Source organism: Ornithorhynchus anatinus, chromosome 15 (assembly GCF_004115215.2).
Source record: "Ornithorhynchus anatinus isolate Pmale09 chromosome 15, mOrnAna1.pri.v4, whole genome shotgun sequence".
NCBI classification, from domain to species: domain Eukaryota; kingdom Metazoa; phylum Chordata; class Mammalia; order Monotremata; family Ornithorhynchidae; genus Ornithorhynchus; species Ornithorhynchus anatinus.
The window spans coordinates 24,642,876-24,669,541 of NC_041742.1; the positions used below are offsets into that span (position 1 = coordinate 24,642,876).

Sequence of the window (26,666 nt, forward strand, 5' to 3'; positions counted from 1 at the left end):
TTCCGCGCACGTCGCCCGCGGAGCCTCTTCCGTTTCAACGCCATATTCCGGCCCCACCCGCCTCCGCCAACGGAAACCCCGCTCCTCCGCAGCCCGGACGGCCCGGATCCCCTCGGCGTCGCCGCCTCGCCATGTCCGGGGAGGAGGGGACGCTGCCGTCGCCGCCCTTCCCCCGGCCGACGCCGTCTTTCGCCCCCCGCCCGACGGCCAAAACGCTCCGGCGGCGTTCGCAACGACCCAGCCGAAACGGTAGGCGCAGCAACGGCCAACGCCCGCCCCCCCCGCCCCGCCGCGGCGCTCCCCATTGGCCGGCCGGGGGCGGGCTTTTCGCCCATTGGCTGGGGCCGCCGTCCATCTTTCGCCCTTTCCACCCCCCCCCCCCCGCCAAAGAAGCGGCGATGGGGAGCGGAGGGGGGAAACGGCGGTTTCAAGGAGCCCTCGGTGGGGCGGGGGGAGAGGTGGTAGTGCGCATGCCCAGTGGCGGCCCGAAGCCGGCCGGCGGCCGCTGGGGGGCGTGCGCGAGCGGGCGTTTTTCCCGCCGGCGCGGGGCGGAGGGGAAGGGCCTGGGCCGCCATAATGGCCGCCCTCGGGGCCTTCCCCCAGGGACGGTTGTTTCCCCGCCCTCCCCGGGGGGAAGATGTCGGGGACGGAAGTGGCGGCCTGTGGCCGACGCCCGTCACCGGCTGGGTCTGCCAGGCCGCCTCAGGGGCCGGTCCTGTCCTCCCAGGCCGCCTCAGGGGCCGGTCCTGTCCTTAGGGTCGGCCACCCCCACAGGGAGGCCCTTGCCCAAACCCTGCCTTGTGACAGGACCAGTCCATCAATACCAATGATTCAATCATTTAATACCATTCAATCCCTTATTAATACCTTTAGGGGATTAAATAGTAATGTTGGTATTTGTTGAGCGCTTACTCGGTGCCGAGCACTGTTCTAAGCGCTGGGGGAGACACGGGGGGGAATCAGGTGGTCCCACATGGGGCTCACAGTCTTCATCCCCATTTGACAGATGAGGTCCCTGAGGCACAGAGAAGTTAATAATGTTGGTATTTGATAAGCGCTTACTAGGTGCAGAGCACTGTTCTAAGCGCTGGGGGAGACCCAGGGGAATCAGGTGGTCCCACGTGGGGCTCACAGTCCTCATCCCCATTTTACAGATGAGGCAACTGAGGCACAGAGAAGTTAATAATAATGTCGGTATTTGTTAAGCGCTTACTATGTGCAGAGCACTGTTCTAAGCGCTGGGGGAGACACAGGGGAATCAAGTGGTCCCACGGGGGGCTCACAGTCCTCATCCCCATTTTACAGATGAGGCAACTGAGGCCCAGAGAAGTTAATAATGTTGGTATTTGTTAAGCGCTTACTATGTGCAGAGCACTGTTCTAAGCGCTGGGGGAGACACAGGGGAATCAGGTCGTCCCACGTGGGGCGCACAGTCTCCATCCCCATTTTACAGATGAGGTCACTGAGGCCCAGAGAAGTGAAGGGACTCGCCCACAGTCACCCAGCTGACAAGTGGCAGAGCTGGGATTTGAACTCGTGACCTCTGACTCCAAAGCCCGTGTTTGGAAAGAACCCGGGCTTGGGAGTCAGAGGTCACGGGTTCGAATCCCGGCTCCGCCACTTGGCAGCTGGGTGACTGTGGGCAAGTCACTTCACTGGGCCTCAGTTCCCTCATCTGTCAAATGGGGATTGACTGTGAGCCTCATGTGGGACCACCTGATGACCCTGTATCTCCCCCAGCGCTTAGAACAGTGCTCTGCACCTAGTAAGCGCTTAACGAATACCTACATTATTAGTGCCAATCTTAATAACAACAACAACAATAATAATTACTAACATATCTAACACAAACAACAGAAATAACAGTAGCAGAGGCATTATAACTGGTCCCCGTTGGCCACTTACCATGTGCCGCCTCTGAGGTGGATACAGGTTAATGATAATAATGTTGGCATTTGTTCAGCGCTTACTATGCGCAGAGCACCGTTCTAAGCGCTGGCGTAGATACAAGGTAATCAGGTTGTCCCACATGGGGCTCGACTGTCTAAATCCTCATTTGACAGATGAGGAAACTGAGGCACGGAGAAGCAAAGTGACTCGCCCCCAGTCACACAGCCGACATGTGGCCGAGATGGGATTCGAACCCGTGACCTCCGACTCCCAAGCCCGGGCTCTTTCCACTCGTTAGCCAGGTTGGACCCGGGCCCTGGCCCACGTGGGGCCACAGTGCATTCATTCAGTCGTATTTATTGAGCACTTACTACGTGCAGAGCACTGTACTAAACGCTTGGAATGGACCACCGGGCAACAGAGCGGCTATCCCTGCCCAGTGACGGGCTCACGGTCTAAAAGGGGGAGACAGACAACGGAACAAAACATATCATCAGGCGTCAATACCGTCAAGATAAGTGGAATCATAAGTATATACACCATTAATTCGTTCAATAGTATTTATTGAGCGCTTACTATGTGCAGAGCACTGTACTAAACGCTTGGAATGGACCGTTGGGCAACAGAGAGGCTATCCCTGCCCAATGATGGGCTCAGTCTAAAAGGGGGAGACAGACAACAAAACACAACATCTCATCAGGCGACAGTACCATCGAAATAAATGGAATCATAGATAAATACACCATTAATTCATTCAGTAGTATTTACTGAGCCCTTACTATGTGCAGAGCACTGTACTAAGCGCTTGGAACGGACCGTTCGGCAACAGAGAGACTCTCCCTGCCCAGCAATGGGCTCACGGTCTAAAGAGGGGAGACAAACAGCAAAACAGAGCATGTCGTCAGGCGTCGATACCATCAAGATCAATGGTATCATAGATATATACATCATTAATATAACGGACATTAATATAATTTATGTTACACTTGAGGAAACTGAGGCCCAGAGAAGTTAAGGGACTTGCCCAAGGTCTCAGAGCAGACAAGGGGCGGAGAGAGGATTAGAACTCAGGTCTTCTTGACTCCCAGATCCCTGTCTTTTTCCAGCAGGCCATCTGCTTTCAGTTTAGAGAAATGATTTGGGTGTGTTTCACTGTTATATTCAAGTCTGTCTCCCCTTCTAGACTGTAAACTCATTATGGACAGGGAACATGTCTGCTAATTTTGCCCCGTTGTACTCTCCCAAGTGTTTAGTTCAGTGCTCTGCACATAGTAAGTGCTCAGTATTACCATTCATCGGTCGAATGATAAGAATAGTAATACTATGAAATGAAAGGCAACAGAATCCTAGTAGCATTTTAAGTCAGGGTTAGGCTACGATGTTTTGAGAAATCATAGATTTAAATCCAAATGACCTAATCGGCGTACGACTTCGTTCACTGAAGATTCAGGGGACCAAATGTGCTAAATGGCGAAAAGAGTTTACAGCTGAGATTCCATGCATTCTTAGTTGGATAGATTAAGTGGGTGGAGTTACGGAGCAATTCCATTTTGAGGTAATCCTAATATTAATTTTGGGTATCGAGCATTTACTAAGTGTCAAGCACTGTTCTAAGCAATGAAGCAGATACCAGGTAGTCAGGTTGGACACAGCCCCTGCCCGTATGAGGCTCACAGTCACAGTTGGAGAGAGAACCGGTATTGAGTCCCCATTTTATAGATGAGGAGACCGAGGCACAGAGAAGCTAAGTGACTTGCCCATGGTCACGCAGCAGACAGGCGGCAGAGTCAGAACTGGAACCCACATCCTCTGACTCCCGGGCCAGTGCTCTTTTCGCTGGGCCGCGCTACTTCAGTACCTGGGAAATCACATATATATCTTGAGGGCAAGAGTTGTTTGCGTCAGTGAAATTGCAGGCGATCGATCTGTTCAACGCCTTACTGGATAAATAAACCTCCTTGGAAAGCAAGCAGGAGTTCAGGTTTGCAGTTTTCGATAGATTAACTTTGTAATCGTGGAGCGGACGCTAGGGAGAATTGGTCAAATTGATCCTCACCCGTTGGCGGATGTGTAAAGAATATCATATTTACAGTCAGATACAGTCAGAACTGGATACCCTATTTTATCGAATGTTCCTTTTTATCAACAGTCGCTACCGAAAATCATTTCTTGGAAGATGTCATTTCCTTTAAGTTAGCGTGATATCGAAGACCAAAGAAAAATCGGCTTTTAGAGTTACGTTTTAGACTCGCTGCCCCCCTCTCCGCCGGTGCACTGGAAGCCACTGGGGAAATTGCAGGGCGCGTTTTAAATTCGCTTTCTCTTTGCTCGTTCTTAGAGTACGTTACTGTGAATGTTGAGGACGAAGTAGAAGCTGTGATAATAGAAAATTCCGAAAATGAGGATGCTGAAGATGGTCTTTCTGCTTCCGGCATGTTAGCCATAGAGCCCAATTCCCAAGGCAGCAGTAATAACCACCATTATATCTCCCAGCTTTCATATGGTAATTATGCTGATTTCTTTTTTTTTTTTTATGTCGGGGAATATGTGACCAGGTCAACACTTCATTTCATTTTGAGACAATAATAATGGACTTTTCTTAAGCACTTACTGTGTGTCAGTTCAGTCCATTTCCAGCAAACTGATTTTACTGTTAGGTGCTAATTCGTTTCAGAATCAACTTCGGATGCCGTCACATTGTTTACCTTGCATTTATATTAGGTTTTTTTTTCCTTAACTCCAGTTAGTCCAGTTTTGACTCCAGTTAGACCAGTTCAGAGAATCAGAAGACTGAGAAGAACCTAATTCACCCCCTTTGCCTCCAGGCAGCACTACTTCTTAACAGTTTAGTCAGACGGGCACCTTTTTGGTAAATTTTTTTTTTTTACAGGACCTCTAGGGTACTTTTAGCATTCTCCCTCAGTAACCTATTTCGCTGTTTAACAACTCTCAAAAATAGAAAGTTCTTCCTCGTGTGTCCCATAAGTCTCTCTCGTTGGAGCTACAGACTGGTTACTTCTTTGTTTATGTTCGGAAGAAAGGAAGGATAGCTGTTTCATATTCCTAAAATAACTGCTTTTGAAAGCAGTTCAGACTTGGGGTTCTAAATATAGAGGACTGTTAGAAGCTCTTAAGAAAAAGAATTCACAGCGATTAAGAGGCGGTGTCTTGCGTTTCGGTCATTTCACCATTCACGAGTGCCTTATTTGTAATTCCCAATTTTAGTCATTTCTACAGATTACTTCCGCTTCTTAGTCAGTGCTACTCTTTTAATGATATTTGTTAAATGCTTACTATATACCAGGCATTAAGCGCTGGGGTAACTACAAGGTAATTGGGTTGGACACAGTCCCTGGCCCACATCAGGCTCACGGTCTTAATCCCCACTTTACAGATGAGGTAAGTGAGGCACAGAGGAGTTAAATGACTCACCCAGGGTCACACAGCAGCAAAGTGGGAGGAGCCAGGGTTATAACCCGGGTCCCCTGTCTCCCGGGCCCATCCATTAGACCTGGCTGCGCAGTATTTTGAATCATAATCATCATAGGAACTATTAGGGTGTGGGTCCCCCGCCCGGTTTTGGTTCAACTAGAATTTTAAAATAAAGATTTAATTCAGTTGGGGGTTGAGACTTGTTTTCATTTTGTTTTGACTCCCCGGTTGTAGCTAGAAAATGTCTAATGAGCTCTGTCTCCTACTGCGGGTTTCAGGAAGTGAAGGTTTGCCTGTCGTAAGTGACCAAGGGGTCTCGAATCCCTCGGCAGGGCAGAGGGACGCTGAGGAAATGGAGTTTATCTTCTTGCATAAAAGACGTCGGCTTGCTTCTTCCCAGGGAAACAGCACAGTGAGTATTAAGGCAATGCTTCTTCTCATTTTTCTAATGTATGATTTTATCCCTCTGTCCTACTAAAACATATTTTTGTGCATATATATGTATGGAAATGTAATGGTTATTACTATTTTGGCATTTGTTAAACACGTACTGTATGTCAAGTACTGTTCTACGCGTTGGGGTAGATACAAATGAATTAGATCAGACAAGGTCCCTATCCCACATGGGGCTCACAGTCAAAGTAGAGGGTTGTGTGTATATATATATATATATATACCCACATACAAAAATTAGTATTGATCTTGTAAATTGCTGAAACCAATTGGAAAGGATCGAATTACCCAAGGAAAATATTTTAATACCAACATTTTTTTGACAGACCGGTCCTCGTCATTTAGCCAGTTACTAATATCGTAATAGAAAAAAATATTGAATTGGATCCCCTGTTGAATGATTAAATTTGGTTTCCTTCAAATAGTTCCTATGGCCCTAAGTTTACGCTTGGCAGGAGGTAACGTCCAGTTTCACAAAATGCTTCAACAGCAACAACAAAATGCTACTTTCAGGCCAGTTTTGAATGAAGGTTAGGATGTCACCTGCATTTACGTATTTCTTTATTTTTTAGCCTACAGATTTGCCCTACTGGAACAGTCCACTCGGGGGGGGGGGGGAAAAGTCATCCCCACATACAGGTGTAGACACACAACTCTGTCCCCTGCTTCCATGCGGGCTACCTTCCCCAGCTTCCTCCGCCTAAAACCCGGCCTCCCGTCCAGCCAACGCTTCCGTAGGGAAGCGTCCAGAATTTTCCGTAGGGAAGCCCCAAGGTGGACAGCTTTGGTTAGAGGAGGGATCACTAAATCCGTCAGAGGAGTCAGAAGAGCCCTTGGAAAGGTCGCTGCCAGCTGGGGGACGAGCGGACACTATTCCTACAGCTACCTATTCTTCCAGTGGCAAAGCCCCCCAGGGAGCCCGTTGTTGGGCAGGGATTGTCTCTATCTGTTGCCGAATTGCACATTCCAAGCGCTTGGTACAGTGCTCTGCGCACAGTAAGCGCTCAATAAATAGGACTGGATGAATGAATCAGCCGGTCGGATGTATTGAGCGCCTACCGGACGCAGAGCACCGTACCGAGCTCTTGGGAGAGAACAATATGGTAGTCACACTTCCTCCCCAAAATAAACTCACGGCCAGTCTAGAGGGGGAAACATATTAATACTGACCGCTTGATACGGTGCTTTGCACACAGTAGGCGCCCGGTTAATATGATTGAATTGAGTCCTGAGCCGTGATCATTCCGAAGTATTAATTAAGGGCTTGCTGTGTCCAGAACATTGTACGGTGCCGTGGGAGAGAAGGGTGTAGGCGCGTTTCCTGCCCACAGTCACTTTAGAGGGGAAAATCGGATATTAATACTGAGCTTTTGTATTAATCAATCAATGGTATTTATTGAGTGCCTGCTGGCACTTTATTGAGCACGTGGGGGCAGAAATTCCAGGAGAGGGAATTGGGAGAGGAAGATGGTTTTGAGTGGGGGGGGTTTATTCACTTTCGCAAAGAAGATAAATCAGCTTTCAGAGATCTGTAAAATTCTGCAGACTTTCTCTAAGGGGAACAAGGACACTTGGTCCTAGAATCTGCGGACCATGAAAATGTCAATTGCATTTTTCCCTCCACAAGATGGCTCCGGTGCATCTCAGCTGAAACCAGTGGCTTCTTTCTTTGTTGATATTAAATTCAGTGTTAGATCACAATCGGGTTCTTCCGCTTTAATCAATAAATCAAGTAGTGGTATTATTGAGCGCCTACCATGCGCAGAGTGCCGTTCCAAGCACTTAAGTGAAAGGGACTCTTTTAGGAGATCTTGCGTTATCCTGAAGCCTTATCACTCAGACGTGTCACTGTTATTATTTTTTTGCCTTGATTGAAATGGTTATCGGTGAAAACACATTTTCTATGGTACTTAATAAGTGCCGACTAGGTGCCAGGCACTGTATTAGGGAAGCAGCGTGGCTCAGTGGAAAGAGCCTGGGCTTCGGAGTCAGAGGTCGTGGGTTCGACTCCCCGGCTCTGCCACTGGTCAGCTGTGTGACCGTGGGCAAGTCACTTCACTTCTCTGGGCCTCAGTTACCTCATCTGTAAAGTGGGGATTAACCGTGAGCCTCCCGCGGGACGACCCGATCACCCCGTATCTCCCCCAGCGCTTAGAACGGTGCTCTGCACATAGTAAGCGCTTAACAAATACCAATATCATTATTATTATACAAGCTAATCAAGATGGACATAGTCCACGTCCCACGTGGGGCTCAGCGTGTCAACTTCCATTTTGCAGATGAGGTAAATAAGGCACAGAGAAGTGAAGTGACTTCCCCAAGGTCACACAGCGGACAAGCAGAGGCGCCGGGATTAGAACCCAGGTCCTCCTGACTCCCAGCCTGTACTCTATCCACTTGGCCATGCTGCTTCCTTGCATTTTCTGAATACATCTCATTAAAGATGATAATAATAATAGTGATTTCTGTTAAATGATTACTAGGTGCCAAACACTGTACTAAGCACTGGGGTAGATTCAAGGTAATGAGAATGGGCACAGTCCCTGTATCCCCTAGAGCTGGCTCACGGTCTAAAGGAAGGGAGAACTTTCATTTTTTGAGTCAGTTGTATTCATTGAGCGCCTACTGTGTGAGGAGCACTGGACTGAACACTTGGGAGAGTACAGTATAACAATAAACAGATCCATTCCCTGCCTTCCACGAGCTTATTATATATTATCGTATAATATATATCATTATAACTAAATAAATGACAGATCTGTAGCTAAGTGCTGAGGGGCTGGCAGGGGGGAATTAATGAAGGGAGCAAGTCGGGGCGACTCAGAAGGAAGTTGAAGAAAAGAGGGCTTAAGTCAGAACAGACCTTCTATCTCCACTTTCACAAATCAGGACACCGGGGCCCTGAGTCACAGAGCAGACAAGTGGCAAAGCCAGGATTCGAATCCAGGTCTTCTGGCTCCCAGGCCTGGGCTCTGAGAAGCAGCCCGGGCTTGGGAGTCAGAGGTCATGGGTTCGAATCGCGGCTCTGCCACTTGTCAGCTGCGTGACTGTGGGCAAGTCACTTCTCTGTCCCTCGGTTCCCTCATCTGTCAAATGGGGATTAAGACTGTGAGCCTCACATGGGACAGCCTGATGACCCTGTATCTACCCCGGCGCTTAGAACAGTGCTCTGCACATAGTAAGCGCTTAACAAATACCAACATTATCATTATTGTTAGGACACGTGGCATCTCTTCATATCATCCCCTTTCCTCCCTCCTGTCACGTAGACGTTCTCAGAGCTCCATCCGAGCTAAGTGTTGCCCTGAACCATTGTATTATTCTCGATCCTTCCTCTGTCTCAATCAGTCGTTTCTCCCTAGGTGAGAGGTCGCGATTACGAGGATGCTGGAAGTGTCGTTTATGAATATGAGCCGGACTACGAATGTGTGAGTATCTAAGGTGATTGCTAATGCCCGTGTAGTCATTCAGTTGTATTTATTGAGCGCTTACTATGTGCAGAGCACTGTACTAAGCGCTTGGAATGGACAATTCGGCAACAGATAGAGACTATCCCTGCCCAGTGACGGGCTCGCGGTCTAATCGGGGGAGGCAGATGGCAGAGCGAAACAGAACGAAACCAAAACAAGACGTTATCACGATAAATAGAATCAAGGGGATGTGCACCTCCTGAACAAAATCAATAGGGTAACATCTTATTAAGAGCTGAGCCCAATAGGAGATCATATCAATGAAGTTCTCGTATTGCCTTTGTTTCTTGTCACCTGTCTTGATTCCATTCGTGCTTTTGGAATATTCACAGGGGAGCGTCGTATCTGAAGCCTCCTACACAGGGGACCAGCAAAAAACACTTATGGAAGTCCTTAACTACTGCCAGGTAGTTCACCTTTTCTCTTGAAATACTTTGGCAGCTTCCAGACTCTAGCGACGTGGAAGTCATATATTGGCATTTCATCAGTGATCCACCTCAGTCGTGGTTGTCCAGAATCTTTGTCGTTTTCGCATCGTACTAAACACGATCGCGTCGGTATACATGACTCCTTCCGTGAGGGATTTTGCATCAAGCAGGCGGAGGCAGACGTTAAGATAAATTACAGGTAGGGGAAGGACCTGGGTTCTCGACCGTGGCTCCGCCACGTGTCTGCTGTGTGACCTCGGGCAAGTCACTTAACTTCTCTGTGCTTCAGTGACCTCATTCATTCATTCAATCGTATTCATTGAGCGCTTACTCTGTGCGGAGCACTGTACTAAGCGCTTGGAATGGACAAGTGGGCAACAGATAGAGACAGGCCCTGCCCTTTGACGGGCTTACGGTCTAATCGGGGGAGACGGGCAGACAAGAACAATAAAATCTGAAAATGGGGATTAAGATAATGAGTCCCAAAAGGGACAGGGACTTGTCTATCCCCCAGTGCTTAATTCAGTGCCTGGCATATAGTAAGCGCTTAACAGATATTATTAAAAAAACCCCCAAAGTATAAGGATAGGTACCTAGTGCTGAGGTAAGGAGAGTCAGCGTTCTTATAACTGGGCAGGGGGGTGTCTCTCTCATGCGATGGGTTCGAATCACCAAGTCCTAAGGAGTGTTGTAGGCCTTCAGGCTCTCCTGGCTTAGGATCACGGGGCACACGGGGCATTTGAGGCATTGCCAGACACACACAAGAGGCATTTGCGGGAGTTCTGAAAGAGCCCGGGCTTGGGAATCAGAGGTCGTGTGTCTTAATCCCAACCCTGCCACTTGTCAGCCGTGTGACTTGGGGCACGTCCCTTCACGTCTCTGGGCCTCAGTTGCCTCATCTGTAAAAGGGGATCAAGACTGAGAGCCCCAAGTGGGACAACCTGGTAACCTGTATCTATCCCAGTGCTTAGAACAGTGCTTGGCAGATAGTGCTTAACCAATACCATCATTATTATTATTATTATTTCATCATCTGAGACTACAGGTCTCAGCAACCCAAAATGTTCACCCCCATATGCACCATAGCACCCTTAATAATAATAAAAAATAATAATTGTGGTACTTTCTAAGAGCTTACTGTGTGGCAGGCACTGTAGTAAGCACTGGGGTAGATACAAGATAGTCGAGTTGGATGCGGTCCCTGTCCCCCAGAGAGCTCACGGTCTTAATATCCATTTTACAGATGAAGTAACAGAGGCCCAGAGAATTGAAGTAACTTGCCTGATTTCACACAGCAGACAAGTGGCGGAGCAGGAATTAGAACCCAGGTCCTTCTGACTCACAGGTGTAGAGGAAGACAGAAACCCAGCCCTCCGCAGAGCACTACGCCTCCTAGATTGCCCCTTCATCACCCGATCCTCCCTACCATCCGCCCGGCCCTCATTCATTCAGTCGTATTTATTGAGCGCTTACTGTGTGCAGAGCACTGCACTAAGCGCTTAAGGGTGGACGGCAAAGGAGGACGTAGCAGCCGGGGAACTAACATGCTGATTGGCCTGAGGAGCGGCGTGGCCTAGCGCGCAGAACACAGGCCTGGGAGTCAGAAGGACCTGGGTTCTAATCCTGGCCCCGCCGCCTGTTTGCTATGTGTCCTTGGGCTAGTCACGTCCCTTCTCTGTGCCTCAGTTACCTCATCTGTAAAATGGGGATGAGGACCGGGAGCCCCCTGTGGGTCGTGGACAGTGTCCAAACTGATTAACTTTACCCCAGCGCTTAGTACAGTGCCTGGAACATAGTAAGTGCCTAACAGATACTATTAAAAAAACTGCTCAGGTTTGACTCTCTCATTCTATATGAACACTAGGAACCGGCCTAGCACCCAACCCACTTCCGTCCAAGATGGGAGTAACATGCTCACCCACCCGTAGTGCCATGGGGGCCTAAACTCCGGGCGTTCTTCCCCCCCGAAAAAATGTGGGCAAAGGTATTCCCCTCACAGCCTAACCTTGCGAACAGTTGCAAAGTGGATGCCACGCCCCGTGATGTGTCGGTGAGCAACCCTCGGACGAAATTCCCGTCGCTTTGGCTCTGGGGTTGCGGGAAAGGGAGAAAGGCCACCGGTAGGATTGAGAGCCAAAGGAAGCCGGCTTGAAAGTTGCGATTCGTACAGCCATATTGCTCAGAAACAAAGATGAGTAACCAGGAGAGGTGGCAGAGATGTTCTGGGCATTCATAAAGGCTCATCCTAAAAGTAGCAATTTGGATAACTGTACTGCAACACTCACAGCTGAAGCCACTAGCCTCTTTCCACCTTCTTTTCTTCCCTCTCCTCTTCTCCCCGCTCCCCCCTCATCTTCCCAAGCAAGTGCTGCCAGGACTAGAAGAGAAGGCAGACTTCAAAACAGAAAGAGCCAAAACAAGGTCTGTTTTTTGTCTTCTCCCTGGCTGTTTGTGTCTCTACCTCTGTCTCTTCCTTGGTGTCTCTTCTGACTTCTTACCTCCTAACGCTTCCTGTGGCTGATGCCCCAGTCATCTCCGGCACCCATTGCGCTCGGCAAATTGGACTTCTAAAGGGAAGGGGGATTGAGGATATCAGTTAAGAAAGAGGTCAGGGATGAATAAATGGGTAAATAGTAACTATGAAGCGCTTACCATGTGCGCAGCACGGGAGTAAGCAGTGGGAAAGAATTCAGAGGTGGGAATTGGACATGGCCCCCGTTCCTCAGGGGGCTCAAATCTAAGCAGGGAGAAGAAAGTATTGTTAAGAGGCACACGCAGGGCAGGGGAAAATGTATGGAGGAATACCGGATTTTATTTTTCCCCAGAAGCGCTGAATCTTTGGGAGTTCATTTCAAATTTAGGATCATCTTGGTTTCGGAGTAATATGGAAGCCAGTTGGCTGCAGTATTCTAGCTCTCTTGGATCCTACAGTGAATTGAGGATTTTCCGTTTTTCTTCCGGGAATGGTGTTCCTTTCCTGGGGTTACTAGCTCTGTGTCCTTCCTATCTTCCGTGGAGTCCCTTCCAGCACTTAGCTAAACTCAGTCTCAGGTGGTGGTTCGTTTTTTGACCTTAGCGGTAGCTCTGGGTTAGGATAATCTGAAATAAAAGTTTCCATTCAAGTGCCCATCCTTCGAAGGGGCGCCCAGAGAACCCGTTACTCTAAAATACGTCGGGTGGCCTGAGCTTCTTTCCGTTACCCCGAGAAAGTAAACAGATGGGCGCTCTTCAGTTCCTCTTACTCACAGAGTGAAGGGTCGTGATAAGTGGGGCTCTCCTTTTGATTTTTTGAAAGTGTTCCCAGATGGAACCGACCGCTATTACATGTGACCACCGGAAGGCCTCGAACTACGAATCGGAAAGTTCCACGGTAATTCTGTGGGACCCATTAGATGTCGGCAAATACCTATTACTTCGGTTTGGGGTCCCAAAGAGAGGCTCTGAAACCGTCGATTATCGGATCTGAAGCCGTCAGGGGTCAGGCTCCTTTATCGCGTCGGTCTGAAAACCAGAACTGGGTGGGGCTCTTAGAGGTGTCAAAATAAGTTTCCTCTCCCCACTTCCCCCCCAATTGGAGTTGTCCTCACTTCTGTACCCTTTCCCTTTGTAATTATCCATCAACCAGTAATATTTATTGAGGGTCTACTATGTGCAGAGCACTGTAGTGAGCCCTTGGGAGAGCGCAACTGAGTTCAGCAGATGCCATCTTTTCCCCCGAGGAGCTTCCATTCTAGTGTGGGCGGGGGGGGAGACACTGAATTAGTTTTCAGACCGGAGGAAGAGGGAGCGTGGATATGTCTGTGGGCGAGTGAGTGCTCAAGGAAGAGAGTATTTGCAAAAATATTACAGGTGGTTAAGAGAAATGTGTGTCAAAGATGGCAGAGAAGAAAGTGAGGCACAATGTGGTTAGCTGGAGAAAACTGAAGGGTGCTCACTGTGACGAAGCGGGAGAAAGAAGACAGCGGACAATTAAGGGAAGAAACTTCCCGCCCCCGTCTCCCATTAAACCTAGTTATTCTGCAGTCTTAAAGGAAAAGAGAAAATGTCTTGAGTGTAAATCAATATTAATCAAGACGGTGAACACTGTTTCCTTGAATGGATATCCAAAAATATCCCTGGGATTTGGAGTCGAGGAAGTATTTTTTAGATTCTAACCTCGGGCATATTTCTTAGAGGAATTAATAAGACTGTAGTATCTAATCCCTGAATGGCTCAGTACCTTTGACTTCCTTGCCGTTTTTGCTAACTACGTTTAGGATTAAGGGAATAGCTTGCTTTCTGCCTTGATTTTTTTTCACCAGTAGACAATGAATGAATTTATTAAGATCCGTTTTGAGGCAGGCAAACCTGGTTTAAATGGATTTAACCTTGAAAAATATGAACTATGAGGGTGACAAGGTTTTTACCTGTAAATAAGTTCCTGTTTCTAATTAGAAAATCTTTGTTTCTTAGTCTGTGCATTTAAAAGTGGTTTACCTGGAGGAGGTTAAGAAAATATGTGTGTGTGTGTGTGTGTGTGTGTGTCTCAAGATGTTTTCTAGTTCCTTCAATCTGATTTATTACTCGGTCATTAACTTGATGTGTCATTGTTTTGGCACACTGACCTACATTGGCCACTTTTAAGAGATCTTTCAGTACCTTCATGAAGGAGGCTACTGTAGCCTAAAAAAGGAACCTCCTTATGTTAGCGTCATTTAACGGAAGTCGCATTTGCCTTCGTTCTGCACGTCCTGATGACACACCCATTTTAATACATTAGGTCATGTATGATGCCATTCAGAAGCTGGATAAGAAGTTCGACCTACTTCAAGGCAAAGTTTCAGAAATGCAACGCACCAGGGTGAAACCACTTCTGCTCAAGCCCGTGAGTACTGGAATTACTGTAAACCTCTCAGCCCCGATGAGCGATTTTTCTCTCTCTTGAGGCCAGAAGTGTCCAGGGAACCAGTGACCGCTTCCCGCTCTGGCAGAGTCTAGCTACTGGTCCGTGTGGTCGGTCAGTCTCGGTCAAAACCGAGATCCCGGATACCGAGAGCCGAAGGAGATAAGTGGACCAGGCAATCGCTTGAGTTCGGCTAAGATCTGAAGCAGTTTGATCTGGGTTCTGGACCTGGTGCTAATCCTGGCTCTGCCGCTTGCCTGCTGGGTGACCACGGGCAAGTCACTTAACTTGTCTGTGCCTCATTCAGGGAATAATAATAACGTTGGTATTTGTTAAGCGCTCACAATGTGCCGAGCATTGTTCTAAGCCCTGGGGTAGATACAGGGTAATAAGGTTGTCCCACGTGGGGCTCACAGTCTTCATCCCCGTTTTACAGATGAGGTCACTGAGGCATCGAGAAGTTAAGTGACTTGCCTAAAGTCACACAGCTGACAGGTGATGGAGCCCGGATCAGAACCCATGACCCCTGCCTCCTAAGCCCATGCTCTTTCCACTTCGAGCCCCATGTGGGACTTGGACTGTGTCCAACTTGATTAGCTTGTTTTCATTCGTTCGTTCGTTCGTTCAGTTGTACTTACTGAGTACTTACTGTGTGCAAAGCACTGTACTGAGTGTTTGGGAGAGTACAGTATAACAATAAGCAGACGTATTCCCTGCCACTGTGTCTGGAACATAGTAAATGCTTAACGAATACTATTTAAAAAAAAATGACACACACAATGCATTAAACATCTGGGGCAGGGGAGGGATAAAATCTAACCGTGGGGTCAGAATGTTGCCATTAGGGGAACATCTGCCGCCGGTGACACTTTTGATGCTTCATGAAAATTTCCTCTTCCTTTTCCCCGCCAGAATCGATTCCCCACTGATTTTGTCCTCTATCATTTCAGAGACCGGTTGGCTTCACCTACAGAAGTTCTAATCCCATCCCTCATGGAAAGATCCGAGTACAGAAACCAATGGCAAGGGAATCCAGCCTTCCTCTCGCTCCGCCCGAACAGGGAAGCCACGGCTTGCCTAGGACGTTGGGGCCGCAGAAGAACCACGTCCAGACCAACTCCACAGGAAAACCCGTTCAGCCAGCCCAGGCGCCGGAAGCGCAGCCGCCAGCCCTCAGGCAGAGCCCGCCCCTTCCCACCATTGTTTCCACGCACTCGTTACAGCCCCCGTACGTGGCGGTCAGTGGAATACCCGACCTTCCCACGCCACCCAACTTAGTGAACCTGGTGATGGAAAGCGCTGGCAAAACTGCTTCGTCCGCCATGAGTTCCCCTCTGGTCTCTTCAGTGATGCCAACCCAACCCGAAACCAGCCTGGGCAGGAACGCCATCATGATAAATTGCCTACCTTCCCCGGGAAGTGCGAGTGTCGCTAAAGAGATGCCTTCCTCTTCGGTCTGCATCAATCCTAGTTTCGGTGAGTTATAAACGGTCTAGGTTACAAGGAACGAGTACTTTTTTAATCAGTCAGCGAGCGGCATTTATCGAGCACTCAAACTGTGTGCACAGCACTGGACTAAGCACGTGGGAGAGTCCCGTACAACAGAGCTGGTAGACGGGTTCCCTGCCCACCAGGAGCTTACAGTCTAGAGGGCGAGACGGACGTTAAAATGTAGTACGGTTACGTACATGAGCGCTGTGGGGCTGAGAGTGGGGAGGATATCAAATGCTCAAAAAGGTTCGGATACAAGGGCATAGGTGACCCGAAAAAGAAGAGGAGGTAGAGGATTTGAGGGCTTAATCGAGGAAGAGGGAATTGGGGACAAGAGGGGTTAACCGAGGAAGACCTCTCAGCAGAGAGATGTGATTTTCATCAGGATTTGGACGGGGGCTCTGTCACGTGTGAAGAGGGAAAGAGTTCCAAACCATAAGGAGGACACGGGAGATAGAAGGGAGCGAGCTAATTGAGTGCCTTAAAGCTGACGGGAAGGAGTTTTTATTTGATGCAGAGGAGGATGGGCAACCACTGGAGGTGGTTGAGGAATGGGAAGCCGTGGACTGAATGGTCCTTAGGAAAAATGATCCAGGCAGGAGAGTGGAGTGAGGACTGGAGTGGGGAAAGACAAGAGGCAGAGAGGTCAACGAGGAGGCCGATGCAGTAATAATAATAATGTTGGTATCGGTTAAGCGCTTACGATGTGCAGAGCACTGTTCCAAGCGCTGGGGAGACCCAGGGGAAATCAGGTTGTCCCACGTGGGGCTCACAGTCTTAATCCCCATTTTACAGACGAGGTCACTGAGGCACAGAGAAGTGAAGGGACTTGCCCACAGTCACACAGCTGACAAGTGGCCGAGCCGGGATTCGAACCCATGACCTCTGACTCCAAAGCCCGGGCCCTTGCCACTGAGCCACGCTGCTTCGCGTAGTCAAGGAGGGAGAGGATAACTGGCTGCATCAGCCTAGTAGCAGTTGGGATGGAAAGGAAACCAAAGAGAAAGTAAATGGGAAGAGCGAAATCAGTTCAGAGGAGAAGAAAATAGCAGTTTAGATGCTTCTGGCCGGGCAATTGTTCATTCCACCCGTTTTTGAGCCTCCCCCTCCCCTCCATTCTTTTTCTTTTAAAAAAAAAGCAGATTTGTTTTCAGTTCTCCTCTCCATGTTTTTGGTTTTCCAAGAGTACGTCGGCGATCCAAAGAGAAATGTCAAAGTTCTCGGGACCTATCTGATGAAAGCTCGGCAAAAGACGAAGCCCAAGTACGCGGCACGTTACCTGGTGCGCGTTTTGTTCCCCAAAGAAACCCTACTCTGTAGCGTGATGGGTGTCAGCGCGCGGGGTCGCCGGACACTGGACCCCAACAAAGTGGCTGCAATAAGAGGTAAAGTAGGATGATTTCCTGGTCAGTAATGAGTAGTACCGTCAAAAATCTTCTTGGAAAAGTGTCCAGATCAGTCAGTCAACCGATCGTATTTATCGAGCGCTTGCTCTAGGCAGGGTACTGTACCGAGCGCTCAACAGAGTTGGCAGACGCATCCCCTGGCCATAATGAGCTTGAGGGGGAGACCGACATTAAGATGAATCCATAAGTCACTTTTAATATATAACTGCAAGATAGAAATCCTGTATCATCTGCTTCAGTCGCGCAGTGAACCGATACAAAGCATTTCTTTGGGACACTTTCTACAGAAACTTCCAAAGTATATTGGCAAAATTAGGCAGTGCCAAAGCTTGTGAAATTGATGCGTGGCCTGAACAGGACGATTAAAACGCACTCGGTCTCCACCGTCAAATGGACAAGCCCTCCTCTCGGGTAGAGGAGAAACTGAGATGGGCTCAATCGTCATCATCATCAGTGATCTTTATTGAACGCTTAGGGTGTGCAGAGCGTCGTACTAAGCGTTGGGGAGAGTTCAGTACAGTAGAGTTCAGAGAAACATTCCCTCATCACATTGAGCTTACTGTCTTGAGGGGGAGATGGACGGTGATATGAATAAGTAGTCTAAAATAAATAATTGATAGATATGCACGTCAGTGCCTTGGGGCTAAGGATGGGGTGAGATCTCCCAGGGGATTCGATGTTGGCAGTGCCTCCTCCCACACCAGAGCGTGGAAGGCAGCTGGCTCGGCGTGCAGATTTGCATTTGCAAATTCAAATTCTCTGAAAGTTAAAGTTGAAGTTGATTATCCAAGGGAACTGCAGGGGTTGAAAGTCCTGTCACTACCATCTCACCCTGTGTACCTCTGGGCCAGCCTCAGTGAAAGCGTTTTAGGAGGTCATTTTATTTTCTGACATTTCTTAAGTGCTTACTGTGTGTCAAACACTGTTCTAAGCACACTGGGGCAGGTACAAGTTAATTAGGTCGGACACAGTCTCTGTCCCTCATGGGGCTCACACTCTAAGTAGAAGGGAGAAGAGGAATTTAATCCCCATTTTACAGGTGAGGAAACTAAGGTACAGAGACGTTAAGTGATTTACCTAAGGGCAAGGAATTGGCAGAGCCAAAATTACAACTCAGATCCTCCAACTCCCGGGCCCGTGCTCTTTCCGCAGTCCAAACTACTTCTTCGTGATTCGGAGGCCTCCCAGAAAGGTCATTTCTGTTCCAGATGTGGTTGCGTTCATGAGATAACTTAAAGAGGGATAAGTTTTTTTCTTCCTGCAGAATTTCTTGCAACTTTTTTCCCAAATTATGATTTGAGTGAATATGGAAGAGACTGGAAAACCTGCATCACTAACGTCAACGCTATGATTCGCTGTTTGTGCTGCGAAACCAAAATAAGGACAGTAAGTGACTTTTGAGTCTAAAACATTTCTCGGTATTATTCATGTGGTAGGAAATGTGTCTCTCACAATCATAATAGTAATAATTGTGGTATTCGTTCGTTCATTCAGTAGTATTTATTGAGCGCTTACTGTGTGCAGAACATTGTACTAAGCGCTTGGAAAGTACAATTTGGCAACAAATAGAGACGATCCCTACCCAACAACGGGCTCCGTCTAGAAGGGGGCTCACAGTCTTTTGTCAGCGCTGGGATGGATAGAAGCATATTGGGTTGGACACGGTCCCTATCCCTTCGTCTCATGAGGTAACTGAGGGAGAAGTCAGGTGACTTGTCCAAAGTCGCACAGCAGACAAGTGCAGAGCCGAGATTAGAACCCATGACCTTCTGCCTCCCGTGCCCATCCACTATGCCATGCTCCTCCTCCATGGATTCCGGTGGAAGCGCTTCGAGAAGAATGGCGGGATGCAGCTGTCCAGCTCCCAGATGAAAATATTCCGGGGCTACGATCAAACCCCGCAGAAGAGTCGCCACGATTGATAACTTTATAACCCCAAAAGCGTCCCTTTTGATCACGGCTGTGTCGTCACCCTTGGGACCAGGATGTCGTTGGAAACATTTTAGCGATGTTTCCCGTTTGAAACCCTTCCTCCGACATTGAAAAGGTCGCTCTTCCGGCATTTTATGAAAGAGCCTGTAGTTCAGTTATCAAGAAGGGAAGGGGTGGGATGCCAGGCCCGAGAAACAGTTGTGTGGGTGGAGGTGAGGCAAAGCTGACGTGCCCTAAATCCACTGGAAGCGGGGGCAATCCCAGTGGGAGCCATAGAAAATAATAATAATAATAACAGTAATAATAACTGTGGCATTTTTTAAGCATCCACTATGTGCCGAGCACTGCACAAAGCACTGGGGTAGATGTCCGTGCAGATCAGGCCCAATCCTGTCCATATGGTTTAAAGAGGAGAGAGACTAGGTAGTGATTCCCCATTTTTGAAGACCCAGAAAAGTCAAGGGACTCGCCCGAGGTCCCGCAGCAGGCAAGTAGCCGGGACGGGAGCTGCATCCGACCTGATTGATTTGTATCTACCCCAGCGCTTAGAACGGGGCTTGACACACTGTGAGAGCTTAACAAATGACAGTTAAAATAAAAAAAAAAAGCGGCAGAGCCCCGGATTAGAACCCAAGTCCCGTGAATCTCGGGTCTGTGCTCTTTCCGCTAGGCCTCTCTGCTTCTCTGATGGGCTGGGGCTGCCCCTAGAATCATGTACTGTCACCCCAGACAGTAGAGTCGATTTGAGCTCCACTGTGTGCCTTGCCCCGTACTAAGCGCTGGCGAGATAGAACCAAATCACCAGGCACGTCCTCTTCCCATAAGGAGCTTGCGCTCTAAGGGGGGGGCGGGGACAAGGCATATTATCAAATATGCAGATATCCACGAGTGCCAAAGATGGCAATAAATCAATAACAAGTACATGAATGCAAGAGGCGACCGCAGGGCTGATGAGAATCGGCGCTTCTGGGTTGGGGCTTTCTGCGACCGCCCATCTCTGCCTCGTGGCTCTGCCTTGGTTCCTCCCCATTTTGCCCCCAGCTGCTCCAGGCGTAGTTTTTCGGCACCGGGGACGGAAGGACAAACGAACGTCACTCCCCCGCCCCCTCACCCCCTCCGGGACCACGCGTCCCAGAGCTTCCTCTGACCCCGGCTTTGTGCTGCAGGAGAAAGGCGAGGGCAGAGATAAAGCCGGCGACATCCCGGATCCGCCGATATGTGTGGACCTGAGTTACAACGAGGAAGATGGTGAAGTCAGTTCTCAGTCGGCCTCCAAGACGACCGCGGCGGCCAAAGCCACGCTTCGAAACGCGGCCTGGGACGGTAACGCCTTCCCGGAAGTGTTTCAGCCGCCTCCGTCCAACAAAATGCAGTCGTTGGAACCGATGGGTGAGCTCTCCGGCTGTTCCAGGACATTAATCGCAGCTTATCGGCTGATTGAAACGCCGGGGTTTCATTCAGAAGGAATCGTTCCGCTCCGCTCCTCTCTTCTCCCCTCCCCTCCCCTCATTCAGTCATTCAGTCGTATTTACTGAGCGCTTACTGTGCGCAGTAAGAATCGTTCCACTCCGCTCCTCTCTTCTCCCCTCCTCTCCCCTCTTTAAGTCGTGCAGTCATATTTATTGAGCGCTTACTGTGTGCAGAGCACTGTCCTAAGCGCTTGGGAGACTACAGTAGAACATTAAAGGGACACATTCCCTGCCCACGCGAATTTACATTCTACATTCCCTTCCCCTTTCCTCTCCTGCTCTCCCCTTGCTACTGGGAAACTGCGTCACAGTGTGATGACCTCATCGCCTGTTACATTTTGGGCCAGACCTTGTATGGCTCGTTGCACACCAGTTGGTCAGAGGTTTCATTTTTTTTTTTTTGGGGCTCTTCTGCAATAAAAGGTTGCCAAACCGCTCCTGTAAAGTGAGCACCACAAGAACAGAAGCTTTCCAACATGTAGTCAGTATGATTTTTGTGTGTGTATCTGTGCAGGTATTCGTATATGCCCTTAATGGGGGAGTAGGAAAGAGTGACGGGCTGTAAACTTCCCAGTCACTTAGAAGTCCATCACTTCGGGTAGAGACGGTTTACTAAATAAAATTTCTATTTGCCAACCGCGGCTTTACGTGTAGTGAACAGATGGGTGAAATACAAATATAATTGGCTCTCAAGTTCCACCTCAGTTCTCTTCCCTAGTCTACGGACCTCCCAAAAGGACTATGAAATTATAATCCTGGATCCGAGGAGGCGTGCTAACTAGGCAAATGAAAAATCCGCAATGAACACGTCTCCCCCTCTGCCTTTCGTTCGCAGAACTTCTCGGAAACCCCTGGAGAAACGTTCAGCTCCCCTTTTCGGTCATATACGTAGCGAAGGGGAAGTCCCGGCCGGAGCTGTCGGCCCGGTACCTTATCCGGCACCTCTTCACCGAGGAGGTGCTGGTGAAGAGTAACGTCTATGGAAATCTGGAGCGAGGCATGTGCCCCCTCGACTGTAACAGGATCAATGCTCTCAGAGGTACGTTGGGAGCGACGAGGGAACGTCACCGAGTGTCCCGAGAGAATCAGATGTTAAATTTCACCGGACCGAAGGGCAGAGCGCGTTCTCCCTTAGTCATAATAATAATAATAACGGTATTTTTTAAGCACTTACTCTGTGCCAGGCAATCTTCTCAACGCTGGGGTGCATACAAGATAATAGGGTTGGATACAGTCCCCGTCTCACAGAGGGTTCAGTCTTAATCCCGATTTCCCAGAGGAGGGAAATGAGACCCGGAGAAGTGAAGTGACCTGTCCAAGGTCACACAGCAGACAAGCGGCAGAGCCCGGATTAGGACCTTTGACCTTCTGACTCCCAGGCCCAGGCTCCGTCCACTAGGCCATGCTTCTTCTCTGTGATGTGTTCTTGAAATCGGGTAACTGAGCACGATGCAGTCTGCGTTCTGTTTTGGTTCTGAATAGGGAGGACAAGCTTGATTCCTGCAAGAATTTCTGGAATTTTATCATCCGTCGATTTGGGCTGCACTTTGGGCCCAGGCCTTCTTTGAACAAACCCCGGCCACTACAGCTTTTGGAACCATCTGTGATTATCTGGCCTGTTGGCAAAATAAGCAAACCCACCACACGGTTTTTCTCCACTCGAGAATCAAATGAAGGTTTTGTAGCCAAATAGAGGTAGAATGTAAACCATCTATGCTACAGGGAAGAAGGCGTGGTGAATATCTTCTGAAAATAATTCTAGGCTTTCAGTTTTTCCAAATGAAGAATTTGGAAATGAAAGGAGTGGGGAAAAAAATGACATATTCCAGGATGAAAAGACTCCTAAAGCCGTCAGTAGTATTTCCTGAGTGCCTATTTTCATTCATTCAATCATATTTATTGAGCACTTACTCTATGCAGAGCACCGTACTAAGCGCTTGGAAGGTACAATTCGGCAACAGATAGAGACGATCCCTGCCCAACAACGGGCTCACAGTCTAAACGGGGGAGACAGACAACAAAACAGAACAAAACAAAACAAGCACTCTGTGCAGAGCACTGAACTTTATGCCTGGACTAGTGTAATAGTGTAGACAGAAATTGAAATAATTTACAGAGAGAGAGTGTAAAGAAAAGTGGATCGGTGGATGTGAGTTATGTGAATGTGGGTTCACAGGCACAGGAGTCCTGTCACTGGTTATGAGGCCCACAGATGTTGATTGGGGGGATCGGATATTGCCCCTTCTCGTCCTTTTTCAATGGAAGGACTTCTAAAAAAAAAAGCTTGAATTGCCACTTCTGTGATTACCAAATGCCCAGTTTGCTAAAACAGTTTAAAAAAAAACTCCTGCCAATCTTACACTTGGTGTGGGAAGCTCAAATGCACACCGTTTTGTGTGTTGGAGGCTGCACGGCTTAGGTAAAAACCCAGGTCTGGAAGTCAGGGGACCCAGATTCCGGGTCCAGTTCTGACACTGCCCTGCTGTGTGACCTGGGGTAAGTCACGTAACGTCTCTGGGCCTCGGTTTTCTCATCTGTTAAAAAAGAAAAAGAAAGGATAAGATAGACGTTTTCTAACTGGGATGTACTCTTAAGACCTCAAAACAGTTGGCAGTTTTAAAAATGAATTCTCCCATCATTGAGCAGGCTCCGAACGCAGACCCGTAGCAATATACACAACGGGGCTTTTCCCTCCAGGAATTCCGTAGCCTGGAATTAAAAAAAACCAAAAGAAAAACCAGAGGAATTATACTTCCTTGGAATCTCTCAATAGCTGTGTGACCGTATAGCGAGTGGTCCTGTATTTTCGAATGACTTGGCCCAGGTCCTCAGGCTGCTCAAAAGACGTGCCCTCCTTCTTTGTGCCGGAGTAGTAACGGCTCCTAGATCCCTGCAAGGGTCGGGTCTGGCCGACGGATCTTAAGGGAGCCTGGCCTATAAATTGGGTCCAGGTTTTGCCTCTGGGGCTGCTGACACGTGGATTCGCTTGGTTCCCCCCATCGGCGATTGACGGTTTACAACTCCTATTATCCGCCATTTGGGAATGGGCGAGACGGGGGAGGTAAATTCGCTTGATAATGCAGGGGTATGGGCTAATGGATCTGTTACTGCTGTCAACAGGAGTATTTTCCCTACCGGGCTCAAAGCAGAGGTTCATCTGGAGAGAGTTAGAGAAGCAAACTCACCGGATTGCCTTTCCGTCTTGGAGTGATTTGTGTCTGAATGCTTTTGAATGGTATTTAAGTGCTTACTACCTGTGCTGATCTCTGGGGTAGATTCAATCCACCCCAGCACTCGGTACAGTGCCTGGTACCTAGCAAGCGCTTAATTTATCATAATTATTATTATTAATAATAATGTTGGTATTTGTTAAGCGCTGACTATGTGCAGAGCACTGTTCTAGGCTCTGGGGGAGATCCAGGGTAATGAGGTTGTCCCACGTGGGGCTCACAGTCTTCATCCCCGTTTTACAGAGGAGGTAACTGAGGCCCCGAGAAGTGAAGTGACTTGCCCACAGTCACACAGCTGACAGGTGGTAGAGCCGGGAGTCGAACCCATGACCTCTGACTCCCAAGCCCGAGCCACGCAGCTAATCAGGTCGGACGTAGTCCGTGTCTCTAAAGGACCTCACGGCCTTAATCCCCGTTTTACAGATGAGGAAGCTGAGGCCCAGAGAGGTGACGTGACTTTCCTAAGGTCACCCGGGATTAAAAGCCAGGTCCTTCTGACTCCCAGGCCCGTGTTCTATCCGCTAGGCCAGGCTGCGTCTCTGTTTATGGGGTCTTTCTTTTCCCCCCCATTAGACTTCCTCCAGGAGAACTATCCGTCCTTCGATCTCACGGAAACTGGGTACGATTGGAAAGCCTGTGTGGCCGCCATCAACAGTACGATTCGTAGCCTCCGACATGACCACAAGAAGGCCACAACGGGATTCAGAAGGAAAGTTGTACTTCCAGCCAATAACGACAAGAGCCCTCCCCGGAGCCCTTCCTTGGGAAAACCACAGGAAAAGGACCCTGTTCACCTCATGGACTAAAACGCTATCTGTTGGTTGTCCCCACCGCCTCACCCCGGTCCGTGACAGATATTTCTACCCAACGGAAAGGGTCGGGACCATCTAGGTGGGTCAGCCATAGAGGAACAGCATGAGGTAATACCAGAGCCAGGCCACCAGCCAGAGCCCCCTCTTTGCCATGAGCAGGACAGCTCAGGTGCATCCAAAAGGTGAAACACTGGATTATCTTCGGGGTGACTCCTGGCCACTCATTTTGGGGAGCACCTCCTAGCATTCAGATCAGGGAGGGTCTTCTCCTCGCCTCGTGGCTGGAGGGCGAGGGCGACCTTTGAGAGAGGGGAAAGATTTAACGGGAACCCGGTGAGGGTTTCTCAGTCGAGGCCCGGATTCCGTCTCTCCGTTAGAAGCAAACCACACGGTCGAGAGTTGCGATTATGACCCAAATCATCAACTACGACTCTGTCGCTGCAGGATGTTTCTTTTTTCAAAGCCGCGTGGTCACTCGGTTTGGTTTTTCTCTCTTAAAACCGTAGAGATACGTTGGCTTGTAGGACAGGGCCTTTTTTATTGACTACTACAGTGCCTTACAACTCAGGCATTCAAGTTTTCCTTTGATAAATATCTTTTATCATTTAAAAAGTGCTGATGAAACGTAGATTTTTTTTTTTTTTGGTCTACACTAGAATAAAGTGAAGGAAAAGTATTTTTGGAAGATATTTTGTTTCTCTCCATTTAATTTTAAGAATTTTTCAGGGAGGCAAGGAAAGGTCTGAGTTAAGACCTTCTTTTCAGGATTATAGTTCGGATTTCTGGGATATGGCAATTTTTTTTCTGTAGGATGTTGTTAGTTAAGTACGTGTTAAAGTTGAAAAAATAGAAACCTTATTGAGAACAATTTTGGATATTCTTTAAGAGAAACTTTATTGTTTAACAAAGCCAGAACGGCTGGTGAATTGAAACCCGAGAGATAATTCCCCCCCTTTTTTTTCCCTCCCAGTTTAATGGTAATTTAGACTTCCCGCATTTGTCCCCACAACACAAACACGATGTTGGCAGGAATTAAAGTGATACGTGTGGTCGTGAGTGGCCACATCCAAACTGCTCCAACCATTTATTGCGGCATTATGGCGGGACGTCGCCCAAACAGAAGTGGCCGACAGCAAAGTCGTTCTTTTGGGTCCAGGTGGAGTGATCGGATCGCTCTGAGAGAGCAGATTCGTACCCTGACTTGTAAACAATTTTTTAAAGTCCTGGTAGACAAATACAAAGTGAGCAAAATGGTTTTAGCTTGAAAACGCTTACCTCCTGTAGATAGGGCCTGTTTTCAACTGCTTCATAAATTATCCTGTTTTGGAAAAGAGAGCTAAGTTCTATCCATAATGTATGAATCCATCAATTTTAGATGACTAATTCATAAGTCCTGTACATGTCCATAGATTGCTGCCCATATCTAACAGTTTCTTTTAGTTGTAACTCCTACCCTTTTCTGTTAAGAGAAATCCAACCAAATTAATTTTGTAACTGTCTTAAATATGATTCTTCAGAAAGAAATTAGTTTCTCTCACCACCATTGATCTGTTTGTATTTATGGCAGTTTGGTTCAGAAAAGTGACCTATTAGTTGAACTTAAAATATTGAAAAGCATTGAAATTGAAAGTGGAGTTTAGTTCGTAGCTTGGCGATTGACACGGTGGTTTTGAAGTAAAAAGAAGGGAATTTGATTGTGCGTAATTAGTGGGTCAGCCAAAGAAGGGGAAATGTGATTAATAAAGAATTCTAAGTCTTGTGATTTGTGGAA

General features: G+C 48.2%; 1 protein-coding gene across 5 annotated transcripts; it reads left to right on the plus strand.

Moving 5' to 3' along the window:
• On the plus strand, positions 1–26,666 carry BEND2 (BEN domain containing 2). 5 transcript variants are annotated; one of them, XM_029079933.2, is made up of 12 exons: positions 1–249; positions 4,229–4,393; positions 5,601–5,734; positions 9,138–9,203; positions 9,578–9,652; positions 14,433–14,537; positions 15,506–16,031; positions 17,231–17,431; positions 18,717–18,838; positions 20,551–20,773; positions 21,689–21,892; positions 24,657–26,666. In XM_029079933.2, the coding sequence occupies exons 1-12, from the start codon at positions 132–134 to the stop codon at positions 24,887–24,889; spliced, it is 2,172 nt and encodes a 723-aa protein (XP_028935766.1). In that variant the 5' UTR covers positions 1–131; the 3' UTR covers positions 24,890–26,666. The 5 variants fall into 5 exon arrangements, with proteins under 5 accessions (XP_028935766.1, XP_039770141.1, XP_028935768.1 ...); XM_039914207.1 differs by lacking the exon at positions 24,657–26,666 and adding an exon at positions 23,974–24,117; XM_029079935.2 differs by lacking the exon at positions 1–249 and adding an exon at positions 3,667–3,871.

Excerpts from the sequence above, each read along its gene's own strand:
- BEND2 (XM_029079933.2), top strand. The coding sequence starts at position 132 with ATGTCCGGGGAGGAGGGGACGCTGCCGTCGCCGCCCTTCCCCCGGCCG. Across the intron at positions 16,032-17,230 it reads CTGCATCAATCCTAGTTTCG|AGTACGTCGGCGATCCAAAG; the intron begins GTGAGTTATAAA and ends TGGTTTTCCAAG. Across the intron at positions 17,432-18,716 it reads CAAAGTGGCTGCAATAAGAG|AATTTCTTGCAACTTTTTTC; the intron begins GTAAAGTAGGAT and ends TTCTTCCTGCAG.